Source organism: Lampetra planeri, chromosome 77, assembly GCF_965212315.1.
Source record: "Lampetra planeri chromosome 77, kcLamPlan1.2.h2, whole genome shotgun sequence".
NCBI classification, from domain to species: Eukaryota; Metazoa; Chordata; class Hyperoartia; order Petromyzontiformes; family Petromyzontidae; genus Lampetra; species Lampetra planeri.
In genome coordinates, this window is record NC_136182.1 from 1,393,489 (window position 1) to 1,410,242 (window position 16,754).

The following is a 16,754-nucleotide window of genomic DNA, read 5'->3' on the forward strand; positions in this document are numbered from 1 at the left end:
GTAGAGGCATTGTGAGTGGTACGGGTCGAGGCATACACTCTCTCACCCACTCACCCTCGCACTCATTCTCCCACTCAGACACTCACCCACACAGTTACCCATTCACTCACCCACTCACTCACCCACTAACTCACCCACCTACTCACTTACTCACACACTCACCCACACACTTACCCACTCACTCACCCACCTGGTGGATTTAATGTTTGTTTACGGGAATTCTGATGTCCGACTCTGTAAGTGGGGTTCACTCCATCGGCCATGATCTATTCACTGCTGGATAAATGCCCCGTCACTTATCAAAGCAACAACCCACCTACCACCACAACCATCACCACCACCACAACCACCTCCACCACCAACCCAACCACCCATCCACCACCGCAACCATTCAGCCACCATCACCACGACCACCACCACAACCGACCCACAACCACGCACCCAACCACCACCACAACCACAGAACTAAAAGGAGGAGCCTCGCTGTACCAACGACGTTTCATCATTTCAGCTTTTGTCTTCTTCTCCCGTTCACTCCCAGCCCCCCCCCGCCCCCCCCGGCCACATTCACCCACCTGACACCGACGTCTCTCACCTGAGCGAAGGCCTGGACAAGGCTCCGAGCACCGTAGACGTCCGCAGTGAACGGGCTGCACCCCGCCTCGCCGCCTCCGCCTCCTCGTCGCTGCCATCACTGTCGTTGGGCGGCGGCCTCCGACTTATCCCCCTGGGCGATGGAAAGGTATCCGGCCAAGAGTTAGTAGTGGTAGGGGTAGTGTTAGTATTGGTAGGGGTAGTGTTAGTAGTGGTAGGAGTAGTGTTAGTAGTGGTAGGGGTAGTGTTAGTAGTGGTAGGGGTAGTGTTAGTAGTGGTAGGGGTATTGTTAGTAGTGGTAGGGGTAGTGTTAGTAGTGGTAGGGGTAGTGTTAGTAGTGTTAGGGGTAGTGTTAGTAGTGGTAGGGGTAGTGTTAGTAGTGGTAGGGGTAGAATTAGTAGTGGTAGGGGTAGAATTAGTAGTGGTAGGGGTAGTGTTAGTAGTGGTAGGGGTAGTGTTAGTAGTGGTAGGGGTAGTGTTAGTAGTGGTAGGTGTAGTTTTAGTATTGGTAGGGGTAGTGTTAGTAGTGGTAGGGGTAGAGTTAGCAGTGGTAGGGGTAGAGTTAGTAGTGGTAGGGGTAGTGTTAGTAGTGGTAGGGGTAGTGTTAGTAGTGGTAGGGGTAGTGTGAGTGGTAGGTATAGTGTTAGTAGTGGTAGGGGTAGAGTTAAGAGTGGTAGGGGTAGTGTTAGTAGTGGTAGGGGTAGTGTGAGTGGTAAGCGTAGAGTTGGTAGCGGTAGGGGTAGTGTTAGTAGTGCTAGGGGTAGAGTTACTAGTGGTAGGGGTAGAGTTAGGTGTGGTAGGGGTAGAGGCATTGTGAGTGGTATGGGTCGAGGCATACACTCTCTCACCCACTCACCCTCGCACTCATTCTCCCACTCAGACACTCACCCACACAGTTACCCATTCACTCACCCACTCACTCACCCACTAACTCACCCACCTACTCACTTACTCACACACTCACCCACACACTTACCCACTCACTCACCCACCTGGTGGATTTAATGTTTGTTTACGGGAATTCTGATGTCCGACTCTGTAAGTGGGGTTCACTCCATCGGCCATGATCTATTCACTGCTGGATAAATGCCCCGTCACTTATCAAAGCAACAACCCACCTACCACCACAACCATCACCACCACCACAACCACCTCCACCACCAACCCAACCACCCATCCACCACCGCAACCATTCAGCCACCATCACCACGACCACCACCACAACCGACCCACAACCACGCACCCAACCACCACCACAACCACAGAACTAAAAGGAGGAGCCTCGCTGTACCAACGACGTTTCATCATTTCAGCTTTTGTCTTCTTCTCCCGTTCACTCCCAGCCCCCCCCCGCCCCCCCCCGGCCACATTCACCCACCTGACACCGACGTCTCTCACCTGAGCGAAGGCCTGGACAAGGCTCCGAGCACCGTAGACGTCCGCAGTGAACGGGCTGCACCCCGCCTCGCCGCCTCCGCCTCCTCGTCGCTGCCATCACTGTCGTTGGGCGGCGGCCTCCGACTTATCCCCCTGGGCGATGGAAAGGTATCCGGCCAAGAGTTAGTAGTGGTAGGGGTAGTGTTAGTATTGGTAGGGGTAGTGTTAGTAGTGGTAGGAGTAGTGTTAGTAGTGGTAGGGGTAGAGTTAGTAGTGGTAGGGGTAGTGTTAGTAGTGGTAGGGGTAGTGTTAGTAGTGGTAGGGGTAAAGTTAGTAGTGGTAGGGGTAGTGTTAGTAGTGGTAGGGGTAGTGTTAGTAGTGGTAGGGGTAGTGTGAGTGGTAGGTGTAGTGTTAGTAGTGGTAGGGGTAGAGTTAATAGTGGTAGGGGTAGTGTTAGTAGTGGTAGGGGTAGTGTGAGTGGTAAGCGTAGAGTTGATAGCGGTAGGGGTAGTGTTAGTAGTGGTAGGGATAGTGTTAGTAGTGGTAGGTGTAGTTTTAGTATTGTTAGGGGTAGTGTTAGTAGTGGTAGGGGTAGAGTTAGCAGTGGTAGGGGTAGAGTTAGTAGTGGTAGGGGTAGTGTTAGTAGTGGTAGGGGTAGTGTTAGTAGTGGTAGGGGTAGTGTGAGTGGTAGGTATAGTGTTAGTAGTGGTAGGGGTAGAGTTAATAGTGGTAGGGGTAGTGTTAGTAGTGGTAGGGGTAGTGTGAGTGGTAAGCGTAGAGTTGGTAGCGGTAGGGGTAGAGTTAGGTGTGGTAGGGGTAGAGGCATTGTGAGTGGTATGGGTCGAGGCATACACTCTCTCACCCACTCACCCTCGCACTCATTCTCCCACTCAGACACTCACCCACACAGTTACCCACTCACTCACCCACTAACTCACCCACCTACTCACTTACTCACACACTCACCCACACACTTACCCACTCACTCACCCACCTGGTGGATTTAATGTTTGTTTACGGGAATTCTGATGTCCGACTCTGTAAGTGGGGTTCACTCCATCGGCCATGATCTATTCACTGCTGGATAAATGCCCCGTCACTTATCAAAGCAACAACCCACCTACCACCACAACCATCACCACCACCACAACCACCTCCACCACCAACCCAACCACCCATCCACCACCGCAACCATTCAGCCACCATCACCACGACCACCACCACAACCGACCCACAACCACGCACCCAACCACCACCACAACCACAGAACTAAAAGGAGGAGCCTCGCTGTACCAACGACGTTTCATCATTTCAGCTTTTGTCTTCTTCTCCCGTTCACTCCCAGCCCCCCCCCGCCCCCCCGGCCACATTCACCCACCTGACACCGACGTCTCTCACCTGAGCGACGGCCTGGACAAGGCTCCGAGCACCGTAGACGTCCGCAGTGAACGGGCTGCACCCCGCCTCGCCGCCTCCGCCTCCTCGTCGCTGCCATCACTGTCGTTGGGCGGCGGCCTCCGACTTATCCCCCTGGGCGATGGAAAGGTATCCGGCCAAGAGTTAGTAGTGGTAGGGGTAGTGTTAGTATTGGTAGGGGTAGTGTTAGTAGTGGTAGGAGTAGTGTTAGTAGTGGTAGGGGTAGAGTTAGTAGTGGTAGGGGTAGTGTTAGTAGTGGTAGGGGTAGTGTTAGTAGTGGTAGGGGTAGAGTTAGAAGTGGTAGGGGTAGTGTTAGTAGTGGTAGTGGTAGTGTTAGTAGTGGTAGGGGTAGTGTGAGTGGTAGGTGTAGTGTTAGTAGTGGTAGGGGTAGAGTTAATAGTGGTAGGGGTAGTGTTAGTAGTGGTAGGGGTAGTGTGAGTGGTAAGCATAGAGTTGATAGCGGTAGGGGTAGTGTTAGTAGTGGTAGGGGTAGAGTTAGGTGTGATAGGGGTAGAGGCAGTGTGAGTGGTACGGGTCGAGGCATACACTCTCTCACCCACTCACCCTCGCACTCATTCTCCCACTCACACACTCACCCACACAGTTACCCATTCACTCACCCACTCACTCACCCACTAACTCACCCACCTACTCACTTACTCACACACTCACCCACACACTTACCCACTCACTCACCCACCTGGTGGATTTAATGTTTGTTTACGGGAATTCTGATGTCCGACTCTGTAAGTGGGGTTCACTCCGTCGGCCAGGATCTATCCACTGCTGGATGAATGCCCCGTCACTTATCAAAGCAACAACCCACCTACCACCACAACCATCACCACCACCACAACCACCACCACCACCTCCACCACCAACCCAACCACCCATCCACCACCGCAACCATCCAGCCACCATCACCACGACCACCACCACAACCGACCCACAACCACGCACCAAACCACCACCACAACCACAGAACTAAAAGGAGGAGCCTCGCTGTACCAAAGACGTTTCATCATTTCAGCGTTTGTCTTCTTCTCCTGTTCACTCCCAGCCCCCCCCCGCCCCCCCGGGCCACATTCACCCACCTGGCACCGACGTCTCTCACCTGAGCGACGGCCTGGACAAGGCTCCGAGCACCGTAGACGTCCGCCGTGAACGGGCTGCACCCCGCCTCGCCGCCTCCGCCTCCTCATCGCTGCCATCACTGTCATTGGGCGGCGGCCTCCGACTTATCCCCCTGGGCGATGGAAAGGTATCCGGCCAAGAGTTAGTAGTGGTAGGGGTAGTGTTAGTAGTGGGAGGGGTAGTGTTAGTAGTGGTAGGGGTAGTGTTAGTAGTGGTAGGGGTAGAGTTAGTAGTGGTAGGGGTAGTGTTAGTAGTGGTAGGGGTTGTGTTAGTAGTGGTAGGGGTAGTGTTAGTAGTGGTAGGGGTAGGGTTAGTAGTGGCAGGGGAAGAGTTAGTAGTTTTAGAGTTAGTAGTGGTAGTGTTAGTAGTGGTAGGGGTAGTGTTAGTAGTGGTAGAGGTCGGGTTGGTAGTGGTAGGGTTAGCAGCTGTAGGGGTAGAGTTAGTAGTGGTAGGGGTAGTGTTAGTAGAGGTAGGGTTAGTAGTGGTAGGGTAAAATTAGTAGTGGTAGGGGTAGGGTTGTTAGTGGTAGGGATAGTGGTAGTAGTGGTAGTGTTAATTAGTGGTTGGGGTAGTGTTCGCAGTGGTAAGGGTAGAGTTAGTAATGGTAGGGGTAGAGGCAGTGTGAGTGGTACGGGTCGAGGCATACACACTCTAACCCACTCACTCACCCATTCACCTATTTATGCACCACCCACTAACTCACCCACCCACTCACTCAACCAATTACTCTCTCACCCACTAACTCACCCGCCTAGTCACTCACTCGCACTCTCACGCACACACTTACCCACACACTCACCTACACACGTGTCCACTCACTCACATACTCACCCACTCAGTCACCCACTTACTGACTCACACACTCAGCCACACACTGACTCACCCACTCACTCACCCACTTACTCACACACTCACCCACACACTTACCTACTCATTCACCCACTCGCCCACTCAACCACTCACTCAACCACTCACACACTCAGCCACCCACTGACAGACCCACTCACTCACCCACTTACTCAAACACTCACCCACACACTTACTCACCCACTCACTCACCCACTCACTAATTCACTCAATCACCCATTCACTCACACACTCTGCTACCCACTGATTCACGCATTCACTCACCCACTCACTCACCTACTTACTCACTCACCCACTCATTCACCCACACACTCACCCACACAGTTACCCATTCACTCACCCACTCACTCAGCCACTTACTCACACACTCAGCCACCCACTGACTCACCCACTCACTCCACCACTTACTCACCCACTCACTCACTCACTTACCCATTTACTCACTCACCCACTCACTCACCCACACACTGTCCCACACACTTACCACTCACTCACCCACTCACACACTCACCCACACAGTTACCCATTCACTCACCCACTCACTCAGCCACTCACCCACTCACTCACCCACTTACTCACACATTCAGCCACCCACTGACTCACCCACTCACTCACCCACTTATTCACACACTCACCCACACAATTACTCACCCACTCACTCACCCACTCACTCATTCACTTACTCACCCATTTACTCACTCACCCACTCACTCACCCACACACTGTCCCACACACTTACCACTCATTCACCCACTCACTCACACACTCACCCACACACTCTCCCACTCATGCACCATTTACTCAAACACTCACCCACACACTCACTCACCCATTCAATCACCCACACACTGTCCCACACACTTACCACGCACTCACCCACTCACTCACTCACTCACTCACTCACCAACTCACACACTCACCCACACACTCACCCACTCATTCACCATGTACTCAAACACCCACACACTCACCCACTCACTCACCCACTCACTCACTCACCCATTTACTCACTCACCCACTCATTCACCCACACACTCACCCACTCACTCACCAACTCACTTACTCACTCACTCACTCACTCACCCAATTACTCACTCACCCACTCACCCACACACTGTCCCACACACTTACCACGCACTCACCCACTCACTCACTCACTCACACACTAACCCACACACTTACACATTCACTCACCCACTCACTCACCCACTCACTCACCAACCGGGTAGTTTGTTAACGTGAATTCTGATGTTCGATTCTGTGAGTGAGTTCACTCCATCGGCCAGGATGAATGCCCCCTCACTTATCAAATCAACCACCCACCACCACAACCATGACAACCATCATCACAACCATCACCATCACCACCACCACCACAACCACCACGACCACCACAACCACCCACCGAACCACTCATCCACTACAAACACAACCATCACCACCACCACCACCCACCCAACCACAACCACCCAACTACAAGGGGAGCCTCGCTGTACCAGTGACCTTTCATCATTTCAGCTTTTGTCTTCCTCTCCCGTTCACCCCCAGCCCCCCCTCAGCCCTCCACTCCCCACCCCCTCCCCCCGTTCCCCCCGCCACCCCACACCCTCCCCACCCCCCATTCACCCACCTGGCACCGACGTCTCTCACCTGAGCGACGATGCTCCGTACACTGTCTTCTGATCTCCGTAGACCTCCGCCGTGAACCGGCTGCCCCCCCGCCTCACTGCCTCCACCTCGTCGTCGTCGTCATCGCCGCAGTCGTCGCCGTCCTCATCCTCGTCGTCGTTATCGGGCGGCGGTCTCCGACTTCTCTCAGCCACCGCAAGGTGCAGCGCGCCCGGCAGGGCATCGATGGTTGGCAAAACGCGATCCCGCGGTGGGAGCGACACAGCGCACCCCAGTGGTGGCAGATGCAGTCCACCAGACCTGCATTCCGTACAGGTCCAGACGGTACCGGTCCAGCTCCCGACAGAGGCATGGCAGCCTCTCATCTCCACAAACACACAGACATCAGAACCAACCCACCGGTCCTCCTGCAAAGATCCATGTGGTACCCATCCACCTCCCGACAGAGCAGCGGCAGCCTCTCATCTGCAGCGAAAGTGCGAATATTCCACGCGGCCGAATCGCTGTAGTCCCCCTGTTCCTAGGGAACTCCCGAGGAGGAGGGGGGAGGCTTTCCCTGTGGCTACGCCAAGTCGTGGTTTGGCCAGAGGGCATCAGAGAGTCCCCTCTCTCTTACTCCGCTGGGTCCTCCATAAATAGTGGTAGGTGGAGGGGTTACCAACACTCCTAGTCTTGTTACAAGATAATATCCGTCGTGTAGCATTAACATACCGTTGGGACAAGTGCTGTTAGTGAACAGCAGCACCTATGCATGCGTGTATGTTGAAGTAACCTTCGGGTCTCTGTGGGTCTCGGTGGGTGTCTGTGGGTGTCTGTGTGTGTCTCTGTGGGTCTCTGTGGGTTTCTATGTGTTGGTCTCTGTGGGCCTCTGTGCGTTCTCTGTGGGTCTCTGTGTGTCTCTGTGTGTGTCTCTAACAGTCTTTCTGGGTCTTTGTGGGTCTATGTGGGTGTCTCTATGGGTGTCTGTGGGTCTCTGTGAGTCTCTGTGTGTCTTTGTGGGTCTTTTAACACCATCAACATGATCAACCGCATCACTGTCAACCATCACCATCAACCTCATCAACATCACCCAACACCATCAACATCACCCATCAACTACATCACCATCAACCACATCACCATCACCTTCAACCACATCAAAGCAACCACCCACCCACCCACCAACACAACCATCACAACCATCACCACCAACCACCACTATAACCGTCCAGCCACCGTCACCACGACCATCACCGCCGGTTTCGTCACACAACCACCACAACCACCCAGGCACCACCACAACCATCACTCCACCAGAACCACCCAGCCACGATCACCATGACTATCACCAACACCACCACCACCATCCAGGCACCACCAACACAACCACCACCACCGAACCACCACCACCACCAAACTAAAAGGGGAGCCTCGCTGTACCAACGACGTCTTTTCATTTCAGCTTTTGTCTTCCTCACTCGTTCACCCCCAGCGCACCCCCCCGCCCCCCCAGCCCCCCCCACCCCGCCCGTGCCCACCCGTCACCCCCATCCCCCAGCTCCCACCTTCCCCCCCCGCCCACCCCGCCCCCCCCCCCCACACCCCCCCGGCCCCCTTCACCCAACGAGGCTCCTTTCACTGGTTTCAGACCTCCACCTCTCCATCATAGCCTGGTAGTCGACGTCGCCATCTTCACCACCATGGCCGGCGTCTTCACCGCCGGCATCGTCACCGCCACAGCCATCACCGCCACCGCCGGTTTCGTCACCACCAGCGTCGTCACCGCCACCGCCGGCGTTATCACTGCCACAGCCATCACCGCCACTGCCGGCGACGTCACCACCGGCGTCGTCACCACCACCGCCGGCGTTATCACCGCCACAGCCATCACCGCCACCGCCGGCGACGTCACCACCGGCGTCGTCACCACCGGCGTCATCACCGCTGGCTTCGTCACCGCCACTGCCATCGCCGTTGTCGTCATCGTCGGGCGGCTGCCTCAGACTTCTCTCGGCCACCGCAGGGTGCAGCGCACCTGGCAGGGTCTCGATAGGTGGTGGAACGCGATCCAGCAGTAAGCGCGGCCGAGAGAACCATACTTGTATCTTCCACGGCGGCAGAAGTGGTCCCCTGGACCTCCTGCATTCCACACAGGTCCAGACGGTACCGGTCCAGCTCGAGACAGAGGAATGGCAGCCTCTCATCTCCACAAACACACACCTCAGAACCAACCCACCGGACCTCCTGCAATTGTCCATGCGGTACTCATCCACCTCCCGACAGAGCAGCGGCAGCCTCTCCTCTGCGGCGAGAGTCCGAATATTCCACGCGGACGAACCGCGGTGGTCCCCCTGTTCCTGGGGGAACCCCGAGGAGGAGGGGGGAGGCTTTCACTGTGGCTACGCCAAGTCGTGGTTTGGCCAGAGGGAATCAGAGAGTTGTCTCTCTCTTACCCAGCTGGGTCCTCCGTAAATAGTTGTAGGTGGAGGGGTTACCAACACTCCTAGTCTCGTTACAAGATAAGATCTGTCGTGTAGCATCAACAGACCATTGGGAAAAGTGCTGTTAGCGAGCAGCAGCACCTATGCATGAATGTATGTTGAAGTAACCTTCGGGTCTCTGTGGGTCTCTGTGGGTGTCTCTGTGGGTGTACCTGTGGGTCTCTATGGGTCTCTGTGGGTGTCTCTGTTGGTTTTTGTGGGTCTCTGCGCGTGCCTCTGCGGATCTCTGTGGGTTTCCCTTTGAGTGTCTCTGTGGGTGTCTGTGAGTCTCTGTGGGTGCCTCTGCGGGTCTCTGTTGGTGTCCCTGTGGGTGTCTCTGTGGGTGTCTCTGTGGGTGTCTGTGAGTCTCTGTGGGTGGGTCTGTTGGTCTCTGCGGGTCTCTGTCGGTTTCCCTGTGGGTGTCTCTGTGGGTCTCTGTGGGTCTTTCGACACCATCAACATCATCAACAGCATCACTGTCAACCATCAAGACAACCACCACCACCCATTACCACCACAACCGACTGCAACCACCCTAGGACCGACATTACTGACCACAACTACCTACCCCACCACCACCCACCCAACCATAACCACAACCACCCAACTTAAAGGGGAGCCTCGCTGTACCGACGCTGTTTCTTCAATTCAGCTTTTGTCTTCCTCTCTCGTTCACCCCCCCCCCCCTCAGCCCCCCCAGCCCCCATTCACCCACCTGGCACGGACGTCTCTCACCTGTGCCGGGTGCACTGTGGCACCGGCGTCACTGGGCACGCATCTCCGATGACTGTCGCCGTGAACCGCTGGCCCCTCCCCCCCGCCGTCTCCGCCTCGTCGTTGCCGCTGCCGCGGTCATCGTCACCATCATCATCACCGACACTGCCATCACCGCCACCATCACCGCCGCCGCCATCGCCGCCGCCATCGCCGCCGCCATCGCCGCCGCCATCGCCGCCGCCATCGCTGCCGCCATCGCTGCCGTCGTCAGGCGGCTGCCTCTGACTTCTCTCGGCCACTGCAGGGTGCAGCATGCCTGGCAGGGTCTCAATGGGCGGTGCAACATGATCCGGCGGTGATCGCGGCCGAGAGAACCCCACTTGGATCTTCCACGGCGGCAGAAGCGGTCCCCTGGACCTCCTGCATTCCGCACAGATCCAGATGGTACCGGTCCAGCTTTCGTCAGCGGAATGGCAGCCTCTCATCAATGCACACACACACACCTCAGAACCAAACCACCGGACCTCGTGCACTACACAAAGGTCCATGTGGTACCGATCCACCTCCAGACCGAGCAGCAGCAGCCTCTCCTCTGCGGCGAGAGCCCCAATATTCCACGAGGCCGAACCGCGGTGGTCCCCCTGTTCCTGGGGGAACCCCGAGGAGGAGTGGGGAGGCTTTCACTGTAACTACGCCAAGTCGTGGTTTGGCCAGAGGGCATCAGAGAGTCATCTCTTTCTCTTACCCCACTGGGTTCTCCATAAATCGTGGTAGGTGGAGGGGTTACCAAACAACCATCGTCTCGTCACAATATCAGATCCGTCGTGTAGCATTAACAGACCGTTGGGACAAGTGCTGTTAGCGAGTAGCAGCAGCAGCTATGCATGCGTGTATGTTTAAGAAACCTTCAGGTGTCTCTGTGGGTGTCTCTGTGGGTCTCTGCGGGTCTCTGTGTGTATCTGTTGGTGTATCTGTGGGTCTCTATCGGTGTCCCTGTGGGTGTCTCTGTGGGTGTCTCTGTGGGTCTCTGTGAGTCTCTGTGGGTATTTGTGAGTCTCTGTGGGTGTCTCTGTGGGTCTCTGTGAGTCTCTGTGGGTATCTGGGAGTCTCTGTGGGTGTCTCTGTGGGTCTCTGGGGGTCTTCTTGGGTGTTTCTGTGGGTCTCTGTGAATCTCTGTGGGTGTCTGTGGCTGTCTCTGTGGGTCTCTACGGGTCTCTGTGGGTGTCTGTGGGTGTCTTTGTGGGTCGCTGTGGGTGTCCCTGTTTGTGTCTCTGTGGGTCTCTGTGGGTCCCTGTGAGTGTCTGTGGGTCTTTGTGGGTGTCTCTGTGGGTCTCTGTTGGTGTCTCTGTGGGTCTCTACGGGTCTCTATCGGTGTCCCTGTGGGTGACCCTGTGGGTGTCTCTGTGGGTCTCTGTGAGTCTCTGTGGGTGTCTGTGAGTCTCTGTGGGTGTCTCTGGGGGTCTCTGTGGGTGTCCCTGTGTGTTTCTGTGGGTATCTGCGGGTCTCTGTGGGTGTCTGTGGGGGTGTCTGTGGGTGTCTCTGTTGGTCTCTGTGGGTGTCCCTGTTGGTGTCTCTGTGGGTCTCTGTGGGTCCCTGTGGGTGTCTGTGGGTGTCTTTGTGGCTGTCTGTGGGTCTCTGCGGGTCTCTGTGTGTATCTCTGTGGGTCTCTGTGGGTCTCTTTGGGTGTCTTTGTGGGTCTCTATCAGTCTCTGTCGGTGTCTTTGTGGGTCTCTGTGGGTCTCTGCGGGTGTCTGTGGGTGTCTTTGTGGGTCTCTGTGGGTCTCTGCGGGTCTCTGTGTGTATCTCTGTGGGTCTCTGTGGGTCTCTTTGGGTGTCTCTGTGGGTCTCTATGAGTCTCTGTGGGTGTCTTTGTGGGTCTCTGTGGGTCTCTGCGGGTCTCTGTGGGTGTCTGTGGGTGCCTCTGTGGGTATCTGTGGGTGTCTGTGAGTCTCTGTGGGTTCCTCTGCGGGTCTCCGATGGTGTCCCTGTGGGTGTCTCTGGGTGTCTGTGGTCTCTGTGGGTGGTCTGTGGGTGTGTCTGTTGGTCTCTGCGAGTCTTTGTGGGTTTCACTGTGGGTGTCTCTGTGGGTCTCTGTGGGTCTTTCAACACCATAAACATCATCAACAACATCACTGTCAACCATCAAGACAACCACCACCACCATTACCACCACAACCGACTGCAACCACCCTAGGACCGACATTACTGACCACAACTACCTACCCCACCACCACCCACCCAACCATAACCACAACCACCCAACTTAAAGGGGAGCCTCGCTGTACCAACGACGTTTCTTCAATTCAGCTTTTGTCTTCCTCTCTCGTTCACCCCCCCCCCTCAGCCCCCCCAGCCCCCATTCACCCACCTGGCACGGACGTCTCTCACCTGTGCCGGGTGCACTGTGGCACCGGCGTCACTGGGCACCCATCTCCGATGACTGTCGCCATGAACCGCTGGCCCCTCCCCCCCGCCGTCTCTGCCTCGTCGTTGCCGCTGCCGCAGTCACCGTCACCATCATCATCACCGACACCGCCATCACCGCCACCATCACCGCCATCGCCGCCGCCATCGCTGCCGTCGTCAGGCGGCTGCCTCTGACTTCTCTCGGCCACTGCAGGGTGCAGCATGCCTGGCAGGGTCTCAATGGGCGGTGCAACATGATCCGGCGGTGAGCGCGGCCGAGAGAACCCCACTTGGATCTTCCACGGCGGCAGAAGCGGTCCCCTGGACCTCCTGCATTCCGCACAGATCCAGATGGTACCGGTCCAGCTTTCGTCAGCGGAATGGCAGCCTCTCATCAATGCACACACACACACCTCGGAACCAACCCACCGGACTTCGTGCACTACACAAAGGTCCATGTGGTACCCATCCACCTCCAGACCGAGCAGCGGCAGCCTCTCCTCTGCGGCGAGAGTCCGAATATTCCACGCGGACGAACCGCGGTGGTCCCCCTGTTCCTGGGGGAACCCCGAGGAGGAGGGGGGAGGCTTTCACTGTGGCTACGCCAAGTCGTGGTTTGGCCAGAGGGAATCAGAGAGTTGTCTCTCTCTTACCCAGCTGGGTCCTCCGTAAATAGTTGTAGGTGGAGGGGTTACCAACACTCCTAGTCTCGTTACAAGATAAGATCTGTCGTGTAGCATCAACGGACCATTGGGAAAAGTGCTGTTAGCGAGCAGCAGCACCTATGCATGAATGTATGTTGAAGTAACCTTCGGGTCTCTGTGGGTCTCTGTGGGTCTCTGTGGGTGTCTCTGTGGGTGTACCTGTGGGTCTCTGTGGGTCTCTGTGGGTGTCTCTGTTGGTTTTTGTGGGTCTCTGCGCGTGCCTCTGCGGATCTCTGTGGGTTTCCCTTTGAGTGTCTCTGTGGGTGTCTGTGAGTCTCTGTGGGTGCCTCTGCGGGTCTCTGTTGGTGTCCCTGTGGGTGTCTCTGTGGGTGTCTCTGTGGGTGTCTGTGAGTCTCTGTGGGTGGTCTGTGGGTGTGTCTGTTGGTCTCTGCGGGTCTCTGTGGGTTTCCCTGTGGGTGTCTCTGTGGGTCTCTGTGGGTCTTTCGACACCATCAACATCATCAACAGCATCACTGTCAACCATCAAGACAACCACCACCACCCATTACCACCACAACCGACTGCAACCACCCTAGGACCGACATTACTGACCACAACTACCTACCCCACCACCACCCACCCAACCATAACCACAACCACCCAACTTAAAGGGGAGCCTCGCTGTACCGACGCTGTTTCTTCAATTCAGCTTTTGTCTTCCTCTCTCGTTCACCCCCCCCCTCAGCCCCCCCAGCCCCCATTCACCCACCTGGCACGGACGTCTCTCACCTGTGCCGGGTGCACTGTGGCACCGGCGTCACTGGGCACGCATTAACGATGACTGTCGCCGTGAACCGCTGGCCCCTCCCCCCCGCCGTCTCCGCCTCGTCGTTGCCGCTGCCGCGGTCATCGTCACCATCATCATCACCGACACTGCCATCACCGCTACCATCACCGCCGCCGCCATCGCCGCCGCCATCGTCGCCGCCATCGCCGCCGCCATCGCCGCCGCCATCGCTGCCGCCATCGCTGCCGTCGTCAGGCGGCTGCCTCTGACTTCTCTCGGCCACTGCAGGGTGCAGCATGCCTGGCAGGGTCTCAATGGGCGGTGCAACATGATCCGGCGGTGATCGCGGCCGAGAGAACCCCACTTGGATCTTCCACGGCGGCAGAAGCGGTCCCCTGGACCTCCTGCATTCCGCACAGATCCAGATGGTACCGGTCCAGCTTTCGTCAGCGGAATGGCAGCCTCTCATCAATGCACACACACACACCTCAGAACCAAACCACCGGACCTCGTGCACTACACAAAGGTCCATGTGGTACCGATCCACCTCCAGACCGAGCAGCAGCAGCCTCTCCTCTGCAGCGAGAGCCCCAATATTCCACGAGGCCGAACCGCGGTGGTCCCCCTGTTCCTGGGGGAACCCCGAGGAGGAGTGGGGAGGCTTTCACTGTAACTACGCCAAGTCGTGGTTTGGCCAGAGGGCATCAGAGAGTCATCTCTTTCTCTTACCCCACTGGGTTCTCCATAAATCGTGGTAGGTGGAGGGGTTACCAAACAACCATCGTCTCGTCACAATATCAGATCCGTCGTGTAGCATTAACAGACCGTTGGGACAAGTGCTGTTAGCGAGTAGCAGCAGCAGCTATGCATGCGTGTATGTTTAAGAAACCTTCAGGTGTCTCTGTGGGTCTCTGTGGGTGTCTCTGTGGGTCTCTGCGGGTCTCTGTGTGTATCTGTTGGTGTATCTGTGGGTCTCTATCGGTGTCCCTGTGGGTGTCTCTGTGGGTGTCTCTGTGGGTCTCTGTGGGTCTCTGTGAGTCTCTGTGGGTATTTGTGAGTCTCTGTGGGTGTCTCTGTGGGTCTCTGTGAGTCTCTGTGGGTATCTGGGAGTCTCTGTGGGTGTCTCTGTGGGTCTCTGGGGGTCTTCTTGGGTGTTTCTGTGGGTCTCTGTGAATCTCTGTGGGTGTCTGTGGCTGTCTCTGTGGGTCTCTACGGGTCTCTGTGGGTGTCTGTGGGTGTCTTTGTGGGTCGCTGTGGGTGTCCCTGTTTGTGTCTCTGTGGGTCTCTGTGGGTCCCTGTGAGTGTCTGTGGGTCTTTGTGGGTGTCTCTGTGGGGCTCTGCGGGTCTCTGTGGGTGTCTGTTGGTGTCTCTGTGGGTCTCTACGGGTCTCTATCGGTGTCCCTGTGGGTGACCCTGTGGGTGTCTCTGTGGGTCTCTGTGAGTCTCTGTGGGTGTCTGTGAGTCTCTGGGGGTCTCTGTGGGTGTCCCTGTGTGTTTCTGTGGGTATCTGCGGGTCTCTGTGGGTGTCTGTGGGGGTGTCTGTGGGTGTCTCTGTTGGTCTCTGTGGGTGTCCCTGTTGGTGTCTCTGTGGGTCTCTGTGGGTCCCTGTGATTCTCTGTGGGTGTCTGTGGGTGTCTTTGTGGGTGTCTGTGGGTCTCTGCGGGTCTCTGTGTGTATCTCTGTGGGTCTCTGTGGGTCTCTTTGGGTGTCTTTGTGGGTCTCTATGAGTCTCTGTGGGTGTCTTTGTGGGTCTCTGTGGGTCTCTGCTGGTCTCTGTGGGTGTCTGTGGGTGTCTCTGTGGGTATCTGTGGGTGTCTGTGGGTGTCTCTGTGGGTGTCTCTGTGGATCTCTATGACTCTCTGTGGGTCTCTGCGGGTGTCTGTGGGTGTCTTTGTGGGTCTCTGTGGGTCTCTGCGGGTCTCTGTGTGTATCTGGGTGGGTCTCTGTGGGTCTCTTTGGGTGTCTCTGTGGGTCTCTATGAGTCTCTGTGGGTGTCTTTGTGGGTCTCTGTGGGTCTCTGCGGGTCTCTGTGGGTGTCTGTGGGTGCCTCTGTGGGTATCTGTGGGTGTCTGTGAGTCTCTGTGGGTTCCTCTGCGGGTCTCTGATGGGTGTCCCTGTGGGTGTCTCTGTGGGTGTCTGTGGTCTCTGTGGGTGGTCTGTGGGTGTGTCTGTTGGTCTCTGCGGGTCTTTGTGGGTTTCACTGTGGGTGTCTCTGTGGGTCTCTGTGGGTCTCTTTGGGTGTCTTTGTGGGTCTATCAGTCTCTGTCGGTGTCTTTGTGGGTCTCTGTGGGTCTCTGCGGGTCTCTGTGGGTGTCTGTGGGTGTCTCTGTGGGTATCTGTGGGTGTCTGTGGGTGTCTCTGTGGGTGTCTCTGTGGATCTCTATGAGTCTCTGTGGGTCTCTGCGGGTGTCTGTGGGTGTCTTTGTGGGTCTCTGTGGGTCTCTGCGGGTCTCTGTGTGTCTCTGTGGGTCTCTTTGGGTGTCTCTGTGGGGCTCTTTGGGTGTCTCTGTGGGTCTCTATGAGTCTCTGTGGGTGTCTTTGTGGGTCTCTGTGGGTCTCTGCGGGTCTCTGTGGGTGTCTGTGGGTGCCTCTGTGGGTATCTGTGGGTGTCTGTGAGTCTCTGTGGGTTCCTCTGCGGGTCTCTGATGGTGTCCCTGTGGGTGTCTCTGGGTGTCTGTGGTCTCTGTGGGTGGTCTGTGGGTGTGTCTGTTGGTCTCTGCGAGT

General features: G+C 56.5%; 1 protein-coding gene across 1 annotated transcript in view; it reads right to left on the bottom strand.

Moving 5' to 3' along the window:
• Positions 1-1,988: 1,988 nt before the first annotated feature.
• LOC144738076 (uncharacterized) overlaps positions 1,989-16,754 on the bottom strand; it is a 40,769-nt gene continuing 26,003 nt past the window's right edge. Inside the window, exons 5-12 of the mRNA XM_078620985.1 lie at positions 14,033-14,434; positions 12,582-12,929; positions 10,212-10,613; positions 8,647-9,135; positions 7,039-7,317; positions 4,502-4,633; positions 3,370-3,501; positions 1,989-2,124 (exon numbers count right to left, since the gene is read on the bottom strand). Of these exons, the coding sequence (XP_078477111.1) occupies positions 1,989-2,124; positions 3,370-3,501; positions 4,502-4,633; positions 7,039-7,317; positions 8,647-9,135; positions 10,212-10,613; positions 12,582-12,929; positions 14,033-14,434 (2,320 nt within the window). The remainder of the gene's footprint in view (positions 2,125-3,369; positions 3,502-4,501; positions 4,634-7,038; positions 7,318-8,646; positions 9,136-10,211; positions 10,614-12,581; positions 12,930-14,032; positions 14,435-16,754) is intronic.